This window comes from Gobius niger, assembly GCF_951799975.1.
Source record: "Gobius niger genome assembly, chromosome: 5".
In the NCBI taxonomy this organism is placed as follows: domain Eukaryota; kingdom Metazoa; phylum Chordata; class Actinopteri; order Gobiiformes; family Gobiidae; genus Gobius; species Gobius niger.
In genome coordinates this window covers 24,173,943-24,195,521 of record NC_136856.1, presented here as the reverse complement: position 1 = coordinate 24,195,521, position 21,579 = coordinate 24,173,943, and the positions used below count along the sequence as shown (strand labels likewise).

General features: G+C 39.0%; 4 protein-coding genes across 8 annotated transcripts in view; 3 read left to right on the top strand and 1 right to left on the bottom strand.

The window, feature by feature from the left end:
- Positions 1-376: 376 nt before the first annotated feature.
- On the top strand, positions 377-9,651 carry septin6 (septin 6). 4 transcript variants are annotated; one of them, XM_079556353.1, is made up of 11 exons: positions 377-507; positions 1,826-1,940; positions 2,656-2,851; positions 3,001-3,187; positions 3,760-3,921; positions 4,111-4,207; positions 4,714-4,882; positions 5,133-5,265; positions 5,344-5,534; positions 6,411-6,457; positions 7,302-7,697. In XM_079556353.1, the coding sequence occupies exons 1-10, from the start codon at positions 478-480 to the stop codon at positions 6,412-6,414; spliced, it is 1,284 nt and encodes a 427-aa protein (XP_079412479.1). In that variant the 5' UTR covers positions 377-477; the 3' UTR covers positions 6,415-6,457; positions 7,302-7,697. The 4 variants fall into 4 exon arrangements, with proteins under 4 accessions (XP_079412479.1, XP_079412476.1, XP_079412477.1 ...); XM_079556350.1 differs by lacking the exons at positions 6,411-6,457; positions 7,302-7,697 and adding an exon at positions 8,290-8,570; XM_079556351.1 differs by lacking the exon at positions 6,411-6,457 and having other exon boundaries at positions 7,302-7,696.
- A 1,605-nt stretch (positions 9,652-11,256) lies between these two features.
- Positions 11,257-14,150, top strand: nkrf (NFKB repressing factor). Its single transcript, XM_079556332.1, has 2 exons — positions 11,257-11,395; positions 11,794-14,150. Exons 1-2 carry the CDS (start codon positions 11,308-11,310, stop codon positions 13,932-13,934), a joined length of 2,229 nt encoding a protein of 742 aa, XP_079412458.1. The 5' UTR covers positions 11,257-11,307; the 3' UTR covers positions 13,935-14,150.
- Positions 14,151-14,739: 589 nt separating this feature from the next.
- LOC306962965 (ubiquitin-conjugating enzyme E2 A) lies at positions 14,740-17,000 on the bottom strand. The gene is made up of 6 exons (XM_079556368.1): positions 16,800-17,000; positions 15,901-15,981; positions 15,787-15,812; positions 15,560-15,649; positions 15,393-15,481; positions 14,740-15,285 (listed from the first exon to the last, which is right to left on the bottom strand). The coding sequence occupies exons 1-6, from the start codon at positions 16,841-16,843 to the stop codon at positions 15,157-15,159; spliced, it is 459 nt and encodes a 152-aa protein (XP_079412494.1). The 5' UTR covers positions 16,844-17,000; the 3' UTR covers positions 14,740-15,156.
- A 983-nt stretch (positions 17,001-17,983) lies between these two features.
- The window catches only part of elf1 (E74-like ETS transcription factor 1), a 41,775-nt gene continuing 38,179 nt past the window's right edge, over positions 17,984-21,579 (top strand). For both annotated transcript variants that reach the window (XM_079556341.1, XM_079556340.1), the window contains exon 1: positions 17,984-18,252. The gene's annotated coding sequence lies outside the window, so the exon portion shown is untranslated. The remainder of the gene's footprint in view (positions 18,253-21,579) is intronic.

Genomic DNA, 21,579 nt, shown 5'->3' with positions numbered 1-21,579 from the left:
ATTCCCCCCCCCCCATCCATTTGTGCTTTTTTATATTAAGTCAACTATTTCTTACTTTGTTCAAATTTAATATAAACATTTCTCTCTTTTATCCAAAGCGTCTGTGTGTTTTACTTGTATTTATTATATTTGTTTGTTTTTTGTTGTCACTAGTTTTTCTGAACCATTTCTTTCATGTTCTGTGAAATTGTATATGGACGAGTCCAATGAAGCAGCGGCGGGAGTCAAAGTAAGTATAATAAAGACAAGCTTTATTTTAGGTACTTTATACTGTTCTGTAATCTTAAATATTTATGATTTTACAGTTATTTAATTGTCTAAACATAATATTTACAGTGATGATCAACTACGATTGCTGAAATACAAGTGTGCTTAGTGGTACCTTCCGAAAAGGGCCATCTTTGAGCGTAACCACAACCACAGCGGTGCAGCGTCTCTGAATACAGGCAGCAGCCTCTGCAACGGAAAGAGACGACCATGGCGTCTACTGAGGTAGCTCGGCAAGCGGTGAGTAGCTCATTTTACACAGGAAGGGTTGATTTCGTAGTAATGGTCATGTTTAAATGATAGGGTCACCATATTGCGTGTATCCTCTTTATAGTATCCTCTCAAAAGCGTTGCAGGGTGTTTGCGTAGGCTAGCATCGGTCCGTTTCTTTTGAGGCATAGCCTAATGAATTAGAATAACTCGCTCATTATCTGTATCAATCGCAAGATAAACCTTTACCAGTTAAATGTGTAGTTAAACCGTTTGCTTTGAGAAATCTATATGTATTTGTGTATTTCATCGTTTAGTTAAGTGGTCAAGATGATTATGATTTGAGGACGACTGGGCCGTGTAGTATATTCTGCTTTTAGATTTGCTTTCTCTAATGATCATGATGCCTGGCGTAAAGTCTAATGTTTGGTATAACTCGGTTATAAAGCGACGCTTTGGATGCAAATGCTTTTCTCGAAACGCTTCGGTTTCAATGCTTGTGTCGTCCTCATTTCCGCTAGGTAATTTCTCTCATGTCCCGTTATGTTACATATCGGGCGTTGTCACGTGTCGAAAAATACAAATCAATGTCTAGTATTATGAGATTGTCGTCTCATTCATTATATATATCCGTAAACAAACATAATCAATGCTTTGTTATACTGTGATGAATGAATGAATGAATGAACGTTGGCTTGTGCAGTTGTTGCCCTGGGTGTTTCTGACTCCCCTTTTTGTCAGCTGTCTAAAGTCAATTTCAACAATCCAGTCCAAAGCAATCTTCTGCAGTCCTCTAACAAGCCTGGTTATTTTAAAACTGAAGGACTTCCACTGGAATTTTGGCAAGCAACATTTCTGTAAAGTTTGTTAACCACATAATGGCAGACTGGCTGAGGTCGAGGTTGAGCATTATGTTGAACTGTAGTGTTTTTTCGTTTGTTTGTTTTTGCATCTCTACCATTGCATCACATATACTGCACATAAATTTCACAAAAAAGTGGACTCCAACAAGATGCGCTCACCAGTCACCTCCAGCTTTACGCCTACACATAGCAACAGTGGCACTCGTACCTCTTGGTGTTTGCTTGCAAGGGGGATCAGCCTAAAAGAAAGAAAAACATTATCTTAAGCCTCTTAGTGAGTCATGGATTCAATAAAGAGCAGGGAGGTTAGACACTTAAAACACGACACTGAGGCAAACTGTGTGAGCTGTGGCCTGTGTCTCGTCGTTAGTACCTGTGTAGACAATGAGGAAACAGAATCTCAAAACAGGAAGTCAGTAACTTCTTCTCTTATGTTTAGGTAGAATAATAACTCATGCATATCTTTTTGATGATCGTATTCACAGGGTGAAGGTGCTCGTGCTGTACCCCTGTCAGGCCATGTCGGTTTTGATAGCATGCCAGACCAGCTGGTGAATAAGTCTGTAAACCATGGATTCTGCTTCAACATCCTCTGTGTCGGTGAGTATATCATGCATGAAATGTGTTTTTTTTTCCCCTCCTCGGGTCATAAGATAACTCTGGCTCAGGGAGTCATAAGATGCAGAGTTTGTGTCGAGAGACGGCATCAGGTGACCTATGCCCTTCGGTGTTTGATTTTGGATACATTTAATTCATTGTATTAGTATCAGTCTTTGTATCTTTGTAAATAAATACTAACTAATAATGGGAAAATTTGGAATTTGATCGTGTTAAAGCATCTGTGAAGCATGACTATTTTGTTGTTCATTACAATATTACTAAGAGTCATACTTTAATTTAGGATTAAACATCACTCCTAACGCAAAAGCAAAAGAATAATTGTAGCATCTTACAAACCAAATATTTATCTTTCTCTCTCACTACCAAAAAGGAAGCATGAACATAAGCCTAAGATACAGTGCATAAATGGGCCAACAGTCTTGGCCTGCAAACAGACTCTAAGGGGTAAAAATAGCTTTTCATACAGAGCAGGCTTAGTAATTGAGTCATCTGACCACTCTCAGTAACAGAGATATTGCTCTTTTTTACAAGCTGTAGTTGTTTGATTCAATGTGTAGTGTACGTTAACTTAATTCCAATTTGAAAAATGAAGTAAATCTGTGAAGTAACACTGACATTGTACCGAAGATACTAGTGCATGCAGCTGGTGCAACACGGCGTGGTATTGAACACATGCTACATCTTTATTTCACAGGTGAGACTGGACTGGGAAAATCAACTTTAATGGACACATTATTCAACACCAAGTTTGAAGGTGACCCAACGCAGCACAACCAGCCAGGAGTTACACTCAAGTCAAATACCTATGAACTACAGGAGAGCAACGTGCGACTAAAACTCACTGTAGTCAATACTGTGGGCTTTGGGGACCAGATCAATAAAGAAGACAGGTAACTGCTCTTGTGTGTGCTGTTGAATTTAAAAGTAGTCTACGTGGCTCATTTTTTGGTTTGTGTGAATATGCTTTCTGTTCTGGGCTGTCCCTGTATTTGTGTTTCTACTCATACATGTGTAATTTTAAATGCATATTGTTTTGCAGCTACAAGCCCATTGTGGAATTTATTGATACTCAGTTTGAAGCATATCTCCAGGAAGAGCTGAAAATTAAGCGGACGCTACATAGTTATCACGACTCCCGCATCCATGCCTGCTTGTACTTCATTGCACCCACTGGACACTCTCTCAAGTCTCTGGACCTGGTCACTATGAAGAAATTGGATAGCAAGGTAAGACCATTCTCCGTTGACTCATTGTATATTGATGATTCCGACGAGGTATTAAGATTCTAATGTGAACCCTTCGTGGAATATAAAATGTTATATAATTTCTTCTATACTTTGGATGTTATGATTATTAAAATACTTAAAGCTACACTGCGTAGAATTTTACCCAATGAATAAAATTGAAATACAAGCATTTACTTTATGACCGATATTTTTCATCATTGAAAAATACCTCATAAGTGAAATAGCAAACATTTATGAGGCTCACCCCTCCTAAAATATGACGGTAAACTTAACCGGGAGTGGGTACGTCTACAGCTCGTTTCCATGGAGATGTGACGAAAGGCAGTAGAATTTGAGATTCAAACAGGTTAGATCCTCATCCAAATTCATGCTTTTATTACACGCCGCAGTAGTAGCATCTTCTGTGTTGAGCTGGTCATTAGGAGCATGTTTTGTTTTGCCGGCAACAGTATAGTTCAAAATGTTATGCGGTGTGCCTTTTTAAAGTAAGTTCTTGACATCACTGCTGTTTGCATAGTGAATATGTGCATCTTAATCAACCACCTTTCTAGGTTAATATCATTCCCATCATCGCGAAGTCTGATGCTGTGTCAAAGAGTGAGCTGGCTAAGTTCAAAATCAAAATCACGAGTGAGCTGGTTAGCAACGGAGTTCAGATCTACCAGTTCCCCACTGATGACGAATCCGTGGCAGAGATCAACTCCACAATGAATGTAAGACATCAACATCTTTACATATCTTAAGGAAAATGGTAGAACTAAACCTTTGCGTTGCTGATAATGAAATGCTTGCTCTACCACTTACCACAGCTATCATATCAACAGTGTTGTTTATCGATGTAAAGCTTTCCGAGTAAATGATCTAAACTAGCATATGTGGCTTCATTGCTTTCTCCGTAACAGAGTCATTTGCCGTTTGCTGTGGTTGGGAGCACAGAGGAAGTGAAGATTGGGAACAAGATGGTGAAGGCCCGGCAGTACCCCTGGGGGACAGTGCAGGGTGAGTCATTGTGTTCTATCCCAATAGAGCTGCTCCACTCAACTTCATCCAAGAGTCATCAACAGTAACAGCCGATGTGGAGATAAACTATTGCATAACCACAGTTGGTAGCGTCTCTGCTTTCACTAAGCACGTTACCTGAAACCTATAGCCTCTGCCTTTTTACTGAGTTGGACTCGGTAATTGATTTTATTGCTGGTGAATGTTAGTCCATCAGTGATGTATCAAGTTAGTGATGTCTCTGTTGTGAGCCTGTTAAAATAGCTTATTGATTGTTATTGAGGGTTACGCCAAAAGCTAAAATCATTGTTCTGTATTTGAATGAACTAGAGCTATAGTACTTACAGCGTGCTTTCTGTAACAACGTGCATATTTTTTATTTTACAGTAGTAGAAGGAAATATTCCGAACAAATAAAGCAATTTTGCATTGACTTCCCGCTCAAAAACTGTATAATATACATTTTACAAACATGTCTTGGATGGCTAATGTTTGTGCATTTGACAGTGGAAAATGAGAATCACTGCGACTTTGTTAAACTACGGGAAATGCTGATCAGAGTAAACATGGAGGACTTGCGAGAGCAAACACACGCTCGTCACTACGAGCTCTACCGCCGCTGCAAACTGGAGGAGATGGGCTTCAAAGACACAGACCCGGACAGCAAACCCTTTAGGTAACACACACAGCTGCGCTTCAGTTTGGTTTTACCCCACTGAACTAGCGTTTAGCATGCAGACAAACAGCTCAGCGCAACTCGCCTACCTTGTTCACTGCAAGTTCATGTCTGTGTTAGTTGAGCTCTATTTCCTCTGTCATTTATCTGTAGCAGTCCATGGCAAAATATGTGTTAACAAATCCACTCCCATTCATTCAGTACTTTCTTGTAATTCAGTTGAATGTAAACATGAATTCTCATCTATCAGTCTCCAGGAAACCTATGAGGCGAAGCGAAATGAGTTTATGGGTGAGCTTCAGAAAAAAGAGGAAGAAATGCGGCAGATGTTTGTCCAGAGAGTGAAGGAGAAAGAGGCTGAGCTAAAAGAAGCAGAGAAGGAGGTACCTCTGAGTTAATAAGAGTTTTACGTCTCTTCCATGTCTATTTTTTTTCCTCACGCATGGTTTCTTCCCACATAGCTACATGAAAAGTTTGACCGCCTGAAGAAACTCCATCAAGATGAGAAGAAGAAGCTGGAGGAAAAGAAGAAGTCTCTGGACGACGAGCTCAACATGTTCAAACAGAAAAAGACTGCGGCAGAGCTACTGCTGAACCAGGCGCAGCAGGCAGGGGCATCCACCACACTTAAGAGGGATAAAGAGAGGAAAAAGTAAGTATGCTTCCCTCTTTCTCTCCCGCGCCAGGTGCAGAAGACCACCTGAGGTACAATGTCAGGTTATGAATCAAATTAATAAAGTGCATATTCGATTACCCATTTCCCCACAACGTATCTGTTAGTTTAGTATCTGTTTTTTTAAGATTTTAGAATTTCCATAACTTTAGCCGTGCAACCATACTGTACTGATGGGCCAGGTGCAGTCATCGTTCTATGGAACTCCACCTCTTCCTATGTCACCAGCGTTTGACAACAAAAAACTATAATCAACAAAAAACTATAAACAACATGAACTGTGAACTCATAGCTCAACCTTGCATATCAAGCTTAGTAATAAGAACAACAGGAAAAGGCCTGTTTGTGATATTTGATCCAAACCACTTTGAGCTTTTTAGCATTATATATTTGTTTCCCATTAAAAACAAACAAACAAAAACAAACAAAAAAATCAATCAAAAGGTTTTTCTTTCTTTATTGCTGTGTGTTTTGGTTTGAGCCTAAACATGTATACAGTACAGTTCATGGTGAATGCACCTCTGGTACTTTCTCTTTGATAATTCTGTGCTGATCTTGTGTTGAAGCTGATGTGAGTCGGTGCCTGTTAAAAAAGGAAGAAGACACTTGCACTGAGAAGGTTTCTTTCTTTATTACTTTAATATGAATGTATTTCTCCACAGCCACCTCTCTGTCTGAACTTGAACACTGCTTTCTAAACATTTCTCTGCCTGTGGTTCACTCAAATCCACTTATAGTGCCTCTTTATTTCAGTGAAATGCCGGTGTGAAAAAAAGTTGTGTTTTTATTACTGCTTGTATTTAACTTCATGTGAGTGCACGTGTAAATATATATTCCATCCATAATGTTTTCCAGTTAACCTCTCCCAAACTCCCTGCATGCTGCATGAAGCACCTTTTCTGGTAAGGCGTCCCTAAACCGCTTTGGAATTACATCTGAGTAAACAATGGCATCACGTGTGTCACTACAGTTAGTTTTGCAGTGTCGACCAACACTGTGCAAGACAATAATAATGATAATAATAGCGCTTTTCCAGACGCTCAAAGTCGCTGTACAATTGTGTGTTTTATTCACTCACACACCACTCAACCATCCCAGATTCTGAATAAACCAGTTTTTTTTCGGGTTTAATACATCCTCTTGAAGCCCTCTAGCCCTCGCTAAATCCACAACGATCCTTTTATGTTGCTCTCTCGTGTCGTTTCCCCTCCCTGCTCTGTGCTTGTACAAAGCACTATTGAAGACTGATTTGAGACTAACGGGTCAGACCAGAGCAGGAAACTGCCTCAGGGCTTTTCCCTGTTTATTGAGATGACATGTTGTGTTGATCTCATTGCCATATGACGACCCCTGCTGCTTCTCCTCTACAATGCTCTTGATTTTTTTTCCAAAAGTCTTAAAGGAGCATAAGTAGCCCAGGAAGATTAGTTGTCTCAAGGGTGCAGCTAATGGTTATCATAATAAATGAATATATAATATATAAATTAACAGACATAGCTGCTGAAAATGCTGAGAAAGCTTTTCAGAACAAATCACTGAGGAGCGCATTAGTAGATGAGACTCATATACTACATCTATTTGTTTTACTATGATTTGACAAATTAGTTTATTTGTAAACTAATGGGTTCGGCCAATTACAAAATGTTTTCTCAAATGGTCACGGTGACAAAAATATCACTTGCATCATGTGTGTCCTAATGAATATTAACAAAGGAAGCATTAACAGCCATTCTCTTTTATTTTCAGTGAAGGATTCCTGTAGAACAAGTGCTTGTGGCCACCCCGGTGTGAATGAGTTTCTACCCCATCATACCCTCCCTTTCCCCAGCCTCACCCTCACCTGAACCCCATGTTGTAACCCTCCACATGCCCGGTTATGTGGAAGATGACTGTGCACTGCTTCTCACTGCTGAATGTACCACTAAGGTCTAATATTTGCTTTCAGACTTGTCCAGTTTGTAGTGTCAAAAAGCAATTCTATTGCTTATTTTATACAAATTTGACAAATATGCATTTCTATTTTTATATATTGTGATTTTTTTTTTTGCATGGTAGTGTGCTTTGTTGATGTATTAACATACACGATGACTTTTGTGATGAACAAAATGTGTTGGGGCTAAAGTGAAGCATTTGATACTGGGACCAGGGACTCTCAGTCATATAATCGATGAATTATAGTGAATTGGAGTGCAGTGGTGATTATTACGACCATGCTCATAATTACCTTTCATTTTCAGTAAGAGCTGCAGACTGCAGACTTGTTGATGTAATGCAATTCATTCTAGCCTGATGCATAAAAAGTTTCATCTTGGAGTCACTTACAGCATACCTCATGTGTTCTTACTTGTATTAGCTTTCACATTTGCACTTTCTTTTTACACAAATGTGACATTTTAAATGTTCTGTCAGTGCAATTGTATCTTTCTTTTTTATATTTCTTATAATGAAGGCACATTTTAAGTCATACGTCACTCCCATTACTGGGAGCCTTCTGTATCAGTGTTTCACAACAATATTGAAAATGAAAAATAAAGACCCATTTCTGCACACTCATTTTGAATAGCAGGATGGAATGTACCATATTTTCTTTGAGACTTTGCTTTGATATCATTATAATGCACTTGTTATGTTCAAAGGGAGTTTATTTTTTTTTATTTTTTTCCAGTTAAAGTCAGAATTGACAGATTAATTTCACCCCTGGTCAGCTCACTGGTCTGTACGTTCTTATTTTCAGTAATCCCTGGCTCTGCACTGAGTAGGTCCTTGGTCCTTTACTGAGGGACAACCAGGCGCACTGAGGATACATCCGTTCATGGTTGCTAACCTTTACCCTGCTTCGCCTTATATGGGTTCCTTTGATGTATTGTCTGCCTCTTGTATAACTTGCCACTGACCAATATTTGCTTTTCTGTGCACCTTATAACACGTGTCCTGTCACTAACTTCATTTTCTTTCAGTTCACTATTATGTTTACGTTTTCTCTCGTAACACCATGCAGCAACATCACTGGAGTCTTTCCTATCTTGATGACAATGTAGGCTATGACTTGGTTGATTCAAATCAAGCTCATATCCTTCACTGTTCTTCTCAAACTAAACATTAAAATCCAGCTTTGGCTCCTCTAACCTCTGAATTTCTGTCTGTCTTGTCTCTATAGCTTCTTTTAAACTGTCATGACAACTTGGAGACGGGATTGCATCTTCAACAAGAATCGAACATCCTCAATTCCTTCCTTTTCTTACTGTATCAACTTGCTTATTTCCCCATTGCTTCACCCTTGCTGATCATGGCCGTATGTGGTACGCATGGTATTTCAAGCTACCTTATGAGTTTTAGGGCTGAGAACTATAGGCATCTTTGAGACTTCTGCTCTGATTCTAATGTTCTGTCTTAATTTAGGTGGTTAATAATTACATACATTGGAATATCATATAGGTCGTCTGGACTATGCACTTGTGTGAATGGGAATGATATCCCCCTTACAAAGCACAGTAATTTATATGGAGAAGAGTTTGCTGCACTATTTAGGCATTATACAGTATTATCATTATTATTATTATATTTTAGTATGTTTTACATTGAGAATCGTTAGTGTTATGTACACACACACACACTCAAAAAGAAGTAATCCATAATCATGTCCAAGTCAAAGCAATACTTACATCTTAAGGTGCCAGTTTTTTTCTGCTGTTGAGTACCATGGGCGTCACATGAACAGGCCTTTTATTAAACTTGTATGTTTATGCATTTAAAAAAAATATATATTTTGCATGTACATTATTTAACATGCTTTGCTTTCTCACATGCTTGTTTTCATCCCCTGACAATACTTACTTGCTTTACTATTTTATTGAAATTGTGATTTTTACTGTATATTTGTTGCAACTTTACCATTTTGCCAAATATAAGTTTAAAAAAAAAGAAGTGAGCTGATTTCCAAATTTACGTATTGAGGTATACTTATGCATTTATATAATTTATAAGGATATATTTTGTGTATTGAAGTGAAGATTTGTTGTTTATTACCTATGATCTTTAGATGTTATTCTGAGTGTGAAGTAACATTTGACGTCAACAATTTTACATTTCTTCCAGTATCAGTCATCCTCGAAACTAGTCAAAGTCTCCCACATTACATTTACTCTGTTCAGTATTGGTATTCTATTGTACATTTTCAATAAAAATGTTTGAAAAAATATTTACTTTTTTCCTTTCGCTCATACTACCACCATTTTAATTTGCATTTACTTGTTATTGAAGAAGACCTACATTGAAAATTATATCTAAAGGGGATCTGTATACTGAAGCGCTGTTATGTTTTGTGTTTACTAAACAAAACAAAAATATCACCAATATTTATTTATTTATTTATTTATGGACATGTTCTATTGGGATAAAAATGTGTCCCATGATAAGCCCCATGAGATGTAGTATCCCGTTTTCAAGGGGGTCCTCAGGATCACATCCACAGAAAACAAAACATTAAAAAAAAAAGTATTTATGTAGAATTGATTTCTAAATTGTGCGTTAAATTCAAACAAAAAGCTCTCTATCTCTATCTCTCTCACGCATTTATGTTTATTTATTTATAAATTAAATAATGTATTTATTTATGCGCATAGATATAATACGTCACTTGGTTGCGCAATTCAGGTTTAATCCAGCTGGTGGCGGTAATGCGCCTTCCTTCAACGTGATTTCCAAGTAAGAAGAAGAAGAAAACATTGTTGTTTCCGGTCAGCGTTTTGTGTTTGCCACGGGTCGCCCGGAGAGAAAAATATATCTTCTAATATCTTTTTTTACCTCAGCTAATCAATGAAGTAATGGCAACGCAAATTCGTATCTTTCTGTCTAAGAGAAAGCATACATAATGCTGGGATAGTGTTTATCAAATGGGGTCCAGCAGGCTAATGCTATCGCTAGCATTCAAGCGTCACTGCTCCATTTGAGATCATTACTGTGCAAAAGCGAGATAGTTTTGTAAAGCTACAGATCTACTTGGAAAACTGCTCTGGGTAAGGACGGCAGGTGCCAAAAAGCCAACATTTTGTTTATTTACCTAACCTCGAACGCCATAGATTTATACTCTTGTCTGGTTAAGGTTTGGGGCCAGGAGTTAAGGAAATGCTTAAACTGCATATGACACAATGTTTGCTAAAACATAGTTAACATAATTATAGTCAAGATTTGGTAAAGATTCTTCCCAGCGTTCTGTAGTTTGGTCATCTTTATTGGACACCGACAGGAAGTGACTTAGGTGAAGGCAAACAATTTTAAACTGTTGCCTTGCCGACCATGTTAAGCAAATGGGAAATGAGTCAAACTGCTATGGGACTTTACCGTCATCTATGTCACTTCCTGTCAGCAGTTCAGTAACGCATACGAATCGATTAAGGTAGGGAAAATGGTTTTGGTGAGGTTTAAGCATTAGGTTTAGCATAAGAATTTTTAATATAGAATCCCAATTTGTCAAACGACTAACCATTGTTCGTTAGAAAAAACATAAAGAGTAACATCAAATTACAGTAACCCATGTTAGTCTAAAAACAGGATAGCAAATTGATTTATGATTATTATATTGCAATTCATTAGCTAACGCACGAGAAGTAGATCTTTGTTGTATCAAAGTATTAGCTGTAATATGAAGCTGCAAAGAGCAGTTCTTACTCTGCTTTTTCTGTCTTTGTCTGTGGTTTTGTCTAACGAACTTTCCCCCTCCATCAGGGATAAACCTGGTGTGAATTGACCTGAAATGGCTGGGTTTTATCGCGGCAAAATGACGACTTCTTACCCAAATCGAGCTGCAGGTGCTGGGAAAAGATTCTATTCCTCTGACGGCAGTAAGTTCGCTTTTACATTTTTCACTGCAGAACTGTAAACATGCAAACAGCTTTGTTGATATTTCATAATACAATTCTTGAGACTGTAGATAGTGATGGGCAAAGTTAAGCCCCATGTAGCCTATCAATGGGGGTCCAAAACTGAAGCCTCGCTCTATACTGCCATGTGCTAATGGTGTTAATGGAATTAATAAAGTAAGTTTGTGGGAAAAAAAATATTTATAATACAAATTCTGGTGAGATTTTAGCTTGTTATTTTCTATGCAGTGAGTGATTTGTGTGGTTAGAATTGTTGCCCTTTTTTTCAAATTTTACCTTTAGAATGTGATGCGTTTGTAAGTATGTGTTATTTTCACAATGCCACTGAGAATAACAATGTGCTGTTTGTATTAATGCAGGAGATGAGCCATTGAGGAAAGTTCCAGCATCCCACTTTGGCTCCAGACCAAGATTTGAACCAGTGCACTTTGTCAGTGGTGGTGGAGGAAGTATTCTGAGAACAGCTAATGAGAAGGAAAATAATCAGCGTAGGACCAGTGAGCTGCACAGCGTTGGACAATGGGACTATGATCACTCATCCTACAGCAGTCAAGATCATAGGCCTGCCTTTGACAGAGAACCATCCTCCAGATCAGACTCATGGAGTGCCCATAGAGACTGGGACAGAGATCCTTTTGGAAGCACAGTAGGCTCAGGTCATAGAGATGGCGGCTCCACATCTAAATTCATGACAAGAACTGAACAAGAGTACATAGCTAAATATGACGCCCACTCTTCCAGAAACAGTAACTCTTGGTTTTCTCAGCCCCAGAAGAATGATGGCTTTGGTGGTGGTAATCGATCAGGTTTAGGGTACAGTCATCATAATCAACCATCAACTAGCAGGTCTTTCTGCAGTAAGAATACAGCTTTTTCTCAGGCTGAAGTTCTGCCTCAGCCTCATACAACACTAGGTGAAAAGCAGAGGATAATTGCCAGTGTAGCATCTGCGATGCAAGTTTCTTTAAGGGACCCAGCATGTAAAACAACAAATAATGAACCCAACTTTAATTTTATTTTAAGTCGAAGCATCCAAGCTTGCAAAACCAATCCTGAATATATTTATGCCCAACTGAAGGACATTCCCACTGCTGACTTGCCCAAAAACAAGAAAGTCCCTTCTGATGGCTTTGCTTGTGAACTGCGATGTCAGCAGGTTTATCTTGCCACTGGGTACTCTGGCAGTAAGAATGGAGCCAGGGACCGTGCCTCGGAGCAAGCTGTTAGACTTTTCTTAAGACCGGTGGAGGTTCGAGTTGTGGAGCGGAGGTACAAACACTCAGTATTTAATGACATGGTTGTGTGTCAGGTACACGGCCCGACCCCAGCCTTTGTACCTGCTCTATACAACCCGGAGGATAAGCCCGCTGCAAGCAGTAAGGGACATTATGAGCCTGACAGACATAAACACTGGCGAGAATTTGTGGTTCTTGAAAATGCTCATGATGCAATATGCATTCTTAACAACTCGGCAGCTTATAACCGCATGAAAATAGAGTATAAATTTGACCTTCTCCCAAACAGTTTTTGGGATTGCAGAGTTTTTATTCAAGATGAGCTAATGGGTACAGGTATAGGAAATAAAAGAACTTCAAAACATGTTGCTGCTCAAGATGCCCTAGAAAGGCTCCGTAGGAATCAGGAAATGCGCCAACAGCAGCAACAGGCAGAAGAACAATGCCCATTTGACAGGCAAAATAATCAAGAGCATGCAACATACGGACCAAAGCTTTGCAAGAAAAACCTAAATGAACTGGTTATTCTCGAAAATTCTTGTAATGCAATTTGTATCATTAATGATACTGCACAATTTAACAAGGTGACTGCAGATTACAAGTTTTCAGTTCTGCGTGATCAGTCCTGGAAATGTGAAGTTTATTTGGAAGGACAGTTTGTTGCAGCAGGAGTGGGGCCCAAAAAAACGGTAAAGCACATTGCAGCAGATGAGGCTTTAAAAACACTGAAACAGACACATTCAGTTGTTAAATCTAGCGTTCGAAAAGAGGATAACGGCGACGCCATATCCCGATCGCAGATAATGGGGCGCTCAGGTGAAGAGGCAAAGATGCAAGAAATCAAAGAGGACAATATTGGGAACCAGCTGCTTCGAAAAATGGGATGGAAGGGTGGTGGCCTGGGTCGTGATGGAGAGGGTATAGCAGAACCTATCAGAGTAAAGGAGCAGTTCTCCAGAGAAGGTCTTGGCCTGGATGCAGATACTCAGATCAACAAGCGGGACCTTGAAGATGTAATTCGCAAGTATGCTGCTTCAGACAGGCAGGATGACCTCCGCTTTTCGACTGAACTGAATAATGATGAACGCAAGCAGATCCACCAAATATCTCAAAAATACGGCTTACGAAGCAAGTCTTATGGTCAGGGAAAAGAGCGATTTCTTATTGTTAGTCGCAAAGTCCACAAAGAACAGCTGATTGGTCAACTACTACAAGAAGGACAAGTGGGAAGATATGAGCTTATAAGACCTCTGGACTCGCAATAATATACAGCTCAAGAGTAAATATCCGTGAAATCTGGTATGCGCTTTTCAAGGTACTTGTGTAAATTACTGACCCCAGTTATGTCAAAGCTACAACTTATGTCTTATTTTAGTGTTGTAGTTATGAAACATCTAACACGTTTCACGAGAATCATCCAAACGATATTTTTGAGATTTTGTCCATTTTTCTGCCATTGATTGAACCATCTTTAGGACTTTATGTATTAAATGTGTAACATAAAGATGGAACATTGTTATTATTTTAGAGCTTGGCAAACTGTTGAAAAGACTGAAGTCACATCATCCAACTAACATGTTTCTCTGTAAAATACAACTGAACTATCTAGTTTTCAGCTAGTTTTCCCAAACTGATGTCTTCATTTATAAAGGTTTGTTGTTCACAAAACAAATGGATGATTTATATGCATTTTATTTACAAGAAAATGTACAGTGTGTTACATGGGTTACCAGTGGAAAGTTGTGTATGTTCTGAAAAAACACCTCATTAAAACTGTATATTCAGGTTGGTTGAAAAAGATTGTAAAATATAATCAAAATATTCTCACTCAACCTTTACACATCTCGGCTGTTTGAAAGTGAAACAGCACGAGCGGATCAGAACGGGTCTAAAATGTAAAGCAGACACGGATGTATTCACCAATACCTGAAATTATTAAAATAAAAAGGCATGAGGAAAACCCCAAAAGGCATTTGTGACATTGTAAAGGGGATATATATATAAAAAAAAGTAAAAATCTTTTTTTTGTTTTCATTTTCTATTTAAAGATTCTTCCTTTAAGGCTGTTAAAAAGCAAAACCTCTACAACAAGTAAATACCCATACATTTTAAAACTGTTGGACTCAATACATTGAAGCACACTAGTAAACTGTCACTGTAGTTGACAGTTTATTGATTAAATACCTAGTAAAACAAAAAGGACCAAAGCAGCCTTTTAAAGAAAGAGGTGGGGGCATGTGGCAAGTAACCCAGATATAACAAGGTACATTAACTCTTGACAAACACTATTGCCCGTCAAAGCATTCATGGGGATTGAATGCCACAACACAACAGCAGCATACAAACTCAGCAACATGTATGGGTCAAGTATACTGTACTTGGAAAGATATTACAATGTGTTTTATTATCGCGTCACTGATTTTCTTGTCTGGTGGCGTCTTGGTTGTGGGCTAGTCACTGGTAGTTGAACATGAACAATAACAGCGGTCAACAGTCACGCCAACTCTGTTCAACAATAGCAGAAACCCTCTTCTCATACTCCCGTTTGTTTTCCTGGTACAGCTGGGCTGCTTGACTGTTTGCTGGACTGTTGGGGTTTGGCTCATCCAGTAAAGACTTAAAAATACACAGCACACAAGGTAAGAATTCAACAAGCTAACAAAACCTGTTTCAGCCGTTTAAGGTAGTTACAGTGTTACTACAAGCATGTTGGTAGTTGTTACCTGTATTGAAGTTAATATTGATGAAACATCATATGTTGGACTCCAGCGATTCTGAAGAATATCTAAGCATATGCTGCCATCGGCATACACTGTAAACAAATGAGGATATGTATCAGTAAAATATCATTGTTTATAGTTTAGCTTGTTTAAAGCTGTACTCTGCATACCATTTGGATGAAACATTTTGGACACAAATCGCACTGTTGGAGGTTTATTTGGATATTCCTCAGTAAATTCAATGGTAAGCTTGAAGGTACCTGCAAGTATTGAACAATAAAATACCATTTAGGACACAATGAAAGGGGTTGTCCAACTTATAACAACAACAAATAACCAAATGAGCTCATTTGGCTACACATGGTTCAGACATTTTGTCCATAAAGAATAGACTGACCATCTTCAAAAGGTGTTCCCTCTGGACTGAAAAATACAAGGGGGGAATGCATTGTTATTGTACATTATACAATTGCACCCATAAACAAATACGAAAGAATAAAATAAAGCTTACCCAAAAATGACTGCATTCCAAACCATAATGTTGTTTTCAGATGGAGCACCGCTAACACCAGCTGGAGGATCCTCTTGCAGCCTAAAAGACAAAGACAAATGAGCTGTTAAGTGTGAGAAATACACTGAAAATAGTGAAGATGGGTTGTTTTTTTTTGTACTTTGCAGTTGAAATAATCTAAGAACTTGTGGTCATATAAGTATAAACTAACCAACCAAACGTAAAGGACCACTGCACACAAAGAATAATAATAAAAATCATACTCTTCTCGGTTTCAGGCTAGATTGTAGAGAGGTTATGCGTGTTTTGTCATACAGCATGTTTGTTCAAACTTTGATAAAACAAATCTATTGGATTTCAATTATTTTTATTCCACTTCTAAAATTTGCAACTCCTTGTTACAGCACTTGTGAATTGTGAATAATAATTTAAAAAAAATCCATGATGGCAATAGCATGATGACAAAATGAGTGGCAAGTCTGTGCTTCTATTTGGTTTGCCACCATGGATAATGCCACTCAGCACGGAATGTTGAAGGTTCAATTCAGATTTCTGATCACCCTCTTTTGACATAATGCCTGATTAAAGTCAGCAACAGCAGCATCAGAAACATGTATCTTAGATATGAGGGATGCTATATAAGCCGGGTGTCACTGATCCAGTGGCAGCTTTACAGAGATCTAGTTACAGGACATTGACATTGCTATAGATAATCCTTAGTTTACGCTTAGTTTTCAGTTACTACTGCATTTCAAGACTATTGCCATCATATTTGTCCATTTATGCCTGCTTCTGTGAGATCGTGGCGTTGTTAGGAAGTCAAGACTGGTCTGGGTTAGCTAATATTAGCCATGGGTTAGGCTCTCGGCTCAGACCCTGTTGTTTTGGTTTTGACTCACCGTTTAAAATCCCTCATCAAACGTCTTCTAGCTGGCGTTGACATCTTGTCGGTAGTAGATTTTAAAACCTTGGCAAATACAATAGCAACTAAAGACTGATAATTGATATTTATCTAGAGTACAATATAAAGCTAGGTCGCTAGCCAACGATGGCTAGTTTGTCAAATATTTGGCTGTCCCTGCGAGGCTCGGGACTCAACCATTTGTAGCTAGACTGCGGGTGTTTGCACTTATAAAAATCTACGTCGCCGAGAAGTGCAGCCAACACAAAAACAGAAGAAGTTGAGCAAATATGTTAATGAACTACGTGATTTTTGTGTAGTGAAGTAAGCGATGCTAAATCTATTGTAGATCAGCTTGGTTCTAAGTAGAGACAACTTCTCCCCCCTCAATGCTTCATTTGTATCAACCCAGTGACAATTACGTCATGTGTTTAGAAAATATTATGTACACGATAAACGTCCCCGCAAACTTCTGGAGTCTTGTGTCTAATCATTTTAGTCGACTTGATATTAATGTATTTTACGAAGTAGTCGAGTAAAGCATTCAAAACATCAACTACATTAACATACGTCCAGCGGTAGTTGTTGTTGCACTGAGATACCACTAGAGGGCACTTGTCGCTCAAGAATCAGGTGGGTGTCACGTCAAAGCGGGGATAAAGCTCACATGCTTATTATGTAGAGCCTCTCAGCCGGCTAGTATTCAACATTTATGTATCGCTTTAACTATTTTATTTAGTTATTTTAGTTTATGTCTGTAACAAGCTGCAATATGTGTCTACGTCCCATATGGTCTAGCGGTTAGGATTCCTGGTTTTCACCCAGGCGGCCCGGGTTCGACTCCCGGTATGGGAACAACATTTTCTGATTGTCCACATTGGAAGATGCTTGTTGGCCCATGACTCCACGATTATCCTCGAAGACGCCCCTTGTCTGTCATATCTCCTACTCTATGATTTATTAGACCCATCAACAATCATGCGGACTTATGCTGTTGCGTGAAGATGTATCTTTTATTTATCTAAACCGGACGACCGTATGGCTTTAATATCACGGGTCATGTCTTAACGTACTTAAATACACGTAAAAAGCCCGTGTGTAGCCTGCTCTCGATAGACGAATCGGCCACATACATCGACTCTGTGGGTCAGCTTACTCACTGCTAAAGTTTGCAGTCGAGCCAATCATTTCCCAGGAAAATGTGACTAGTAGGAATTCCCCACGCATCAGCCTCCAGCCGGAGAACTGCAACCTTGTGTCAGAGGGACTTCGAGAGCAGCAGGAGGGTTACTGCCCAGCGACTCTGACAGCCAAGATGGAGCTTGTGCTGTGCGCTAACCGGCGCTAACCCAGAGCCGGACTCTTTGGCCACATCTATGCTCATGAGGGACACCACCAGCTCGCCCGCCGCTTTTTTCCCACTCTGCGCCTCCACAGACGCCTCTGCCAAGGTAAGATTCCTCTTACTTTCTGTAAACTGTCCTAACTGAACTGTAGACTCTCATAATTAAGCTCGAAATAGTGGGCTATCATATCTTCATCAGACAGTAAACTTAGAAAGTTGTGTTTTCTGTAGTTTTGGGCTTTTTGTTTTGCTGTCTTTATGGCTGTTGGCAAACAAAACAAAAAAACACGACTAATTCCTGTAATAGGCGCAGGGCCGTGGCCTCTACTGCCAATAATGCCTTTCTATTTTAATTTGCCCGATCTCAAAGTTACAAATTGCTCATCCACTGTAGAGATCACATGACAATAGCCCACTTTAAACTTAAAAAAATATTATGCCTAATTTTGGTCACAATCCAAAACAACAATCACGCAACTTAAATCCATGGTCAGTGACAAAGTAAACCCCACACTATCATTTGCTTTAGCCTAGTTAAAATAGTTCTAAGAAAGGATAAATTGAGACAGGTGGACGATCACGAAACGTCGGCTGATGGCCATGTGTACCTAGAAATGTCCAGCTGTCTCAATGTATCAGACTTTGTTTAAATGCCCAACAGAACACCATCAATCAGCCTCAGTCTGTGGTGAGTCCAAGTGTTTATCAGATGTTTACATTTTTCGCGAGATTACTCTGACCATGGAACACAGACAAACATTCGTGTCTCATTGGATTGCAGTTCTCCCATGCTGGGAATTGTGCGAGAAAACAGTGCATAATTGGAAACTGAAATCCACTGAAGCAATTATCCAGTCTTTCCAAAGAGAGGGTTTCTCAAGTGTGACATTTCTTTTCTTTCAACTTTGTGCTTAATAACGACTCTCCTCACATGTTCACTGTTGCACCCTTTTATTTGTATAGTCCAGCAGTGAGACCACACCTCAGACTCCAGCGTGTTTGTCAAAGCAGCACAACAGACCGCCAAAACAAGGACCAAACCTCCAGTCTAAATCCAAAAACAAACTCTAAACCTTGTTAAAACTAAAGCCAGTTTGTATTGTGGGGGAAAAAACACTTAATAACAAGGTAGAGTAAGAACTAAACCAAACCCCTGCGATCAAACCTGGTCTAAACAAACAATAATGAGTCATAGACAGTATTACATTTACTATTAAACCATTTCCATCAAACACAGGAGCAGGACTTGGCCCCGAAACTCAGTTAACAATCAGTTATTGATACTCAGGGAAAAAAATAGGATTAGAGATATAAATTACAGACTTTTGCTGTAGACTACTGACATAAATCAGTGTTATTCTCCAAAAATGTTTGAATATAATTAATCATGTTTAATGTTTTCCACATAAAAAAAACAGTCACGCACAATTTCCCCATATAAATCCATGAAATAACATTCAACCAGTGCACCTCATTGTGGGTTTTTAGGCAATCTATTTGTTTCAATCAAAATTTATGTATAAAAAGGTTTTGCCTCTCCCTGAAACAAACACAAACAAACAAACAAAACATTCAGAAACCATCAGCCCATGCGGGTTTGAGGACCAGCAGTGTTTGCACAGAGGGCTGATTTAGCACGTCGCTCTTCCCGGCAGCTTTGCTTAGTAGCTCTGTCCGTGACGTCACCCGCCAGGCAGCCCAAGCAGATGAGTACGACAGCGACCCAAGGACAATAGAGGGGTTGATTTACTCACATCAGCGATAAGAGCTCCTCAGACATCAGCCACTTCGCCTTGGTGCTGTTCAAGTTCAGCCCAACCCGCCGTAATAGCCTCCTAGATATTGATTTGACTTCAGAAAGAAGAGAGCTTTTATTCCATTTAGTGAGAGCCGCACTCCAGTTTCACACAAGGCCTCCCGCAGACTGGAGAAATCTCGCAGCTCATGTTTCTTTGCATTATCTGCACGTTCTCTGTGAATTACATGCATTGGTAGATAATAGTAACCGTGTTCAAGTGCATTGTATCAACATAATAACGTTGTAATTACATTGTAAAAACATGCGCTTAAGTGGTGTTTACTTCACCTCAATGACCATGACCATACAGTGGCCATCAAGTCACTATATAGAGCTTATACCCGAGGTTTAAATAATGTAATTTGTTGCCTGAGAAGTAACCACAAGATGGCAATGTTCATATGCTCTACCTCTACAAACAAGCGGATGACCTGCTTCTAAAAATGCAGGAACTCCGGGGCCAAAATGAGAAATAAAACTAGCGTAACTTCCTGTTTTGCGATGATAAAGCTATCGGACTTTCAGGGGAACTACTGTTTGTAAAGTTCCTCATTTGTGTTGCTGTTTCCCCCACATTTAGCTGCGTGACACCTGCATGTCACCTTTTCAGGCACACTCTTGATTTGTCGACTACATTTGTTTTCGGTCAGTGTTTGCCATTTTAGCAAAAACAAATTAAAAACGAATCAAAAGTCCTTCATAAAGTCTAGAACTACATTTTCACCGACTAATAAAAAACTAAATAAATATGAACATAAGTGACAAAGAAGAACGAGATCTCCAGAAGAAACAGTAATGCTTATCTGAAAAGTCCCTGAAGCGTTATGAATAATACTATTTGTAGCACTTTTATGGTTGGTAAATGTAGCACACAGATTAGGGCCGATTTAAACAACAATATCTAGTTGCGACATGTGTAACACGTATTGCAATTATGTTTCAAAATCATGTTACAGTGAGTCATAGTCATATTATCATATTATATTAATTAAGACATTAATGATGATGTCTTAATTAAGACATCATTACTCACTACTCCTCGTTTGACAAAATAACTACGATCAAAGTGCAATGCTTTCCAATGGGGGACTAGCGGCTATGTAAGGGATAATGCACTCCGAGGTGTCCATTATCAGAAATAACTGGACGACGCGGAGTTATTCCGCAGTTATTCTGATAATGGACACCTCGGAGTGCTTTATCCCGCTTATACCATGGTCCCGCCAACTGAAACTGTTCATTGGGGCCTGTTTGCTTATTTTTTTAAGTCCCGGGCAGGAGTTATTTCACTTTTTAATCAGTTTTACCTGAAAGTAGTTCCAGCTCAGTTGTTTATCATTACTATGGAAACGGCTGCAAGTGGAGTGATATAGAACGTGATTTAACAGTTTTTTAACTGGTCTACATGATCACTTTTTAATGGATACCTTCCAGCCAATTAGAATCGAGTATTCACCCAGACCTTGGTATCTCTGGAATCGCCCATATATGGTCATTTTTGAAAACAGTTAAGGGGGAAACAATTTTGAAAAATGTATATTTTCTCTAATTACTCAAAAACTACTGTAACAAATGCTGAATTATGAATATAGTTTATACTAAATAATGATACAAAGACATGGGGAGGAGCAAAGT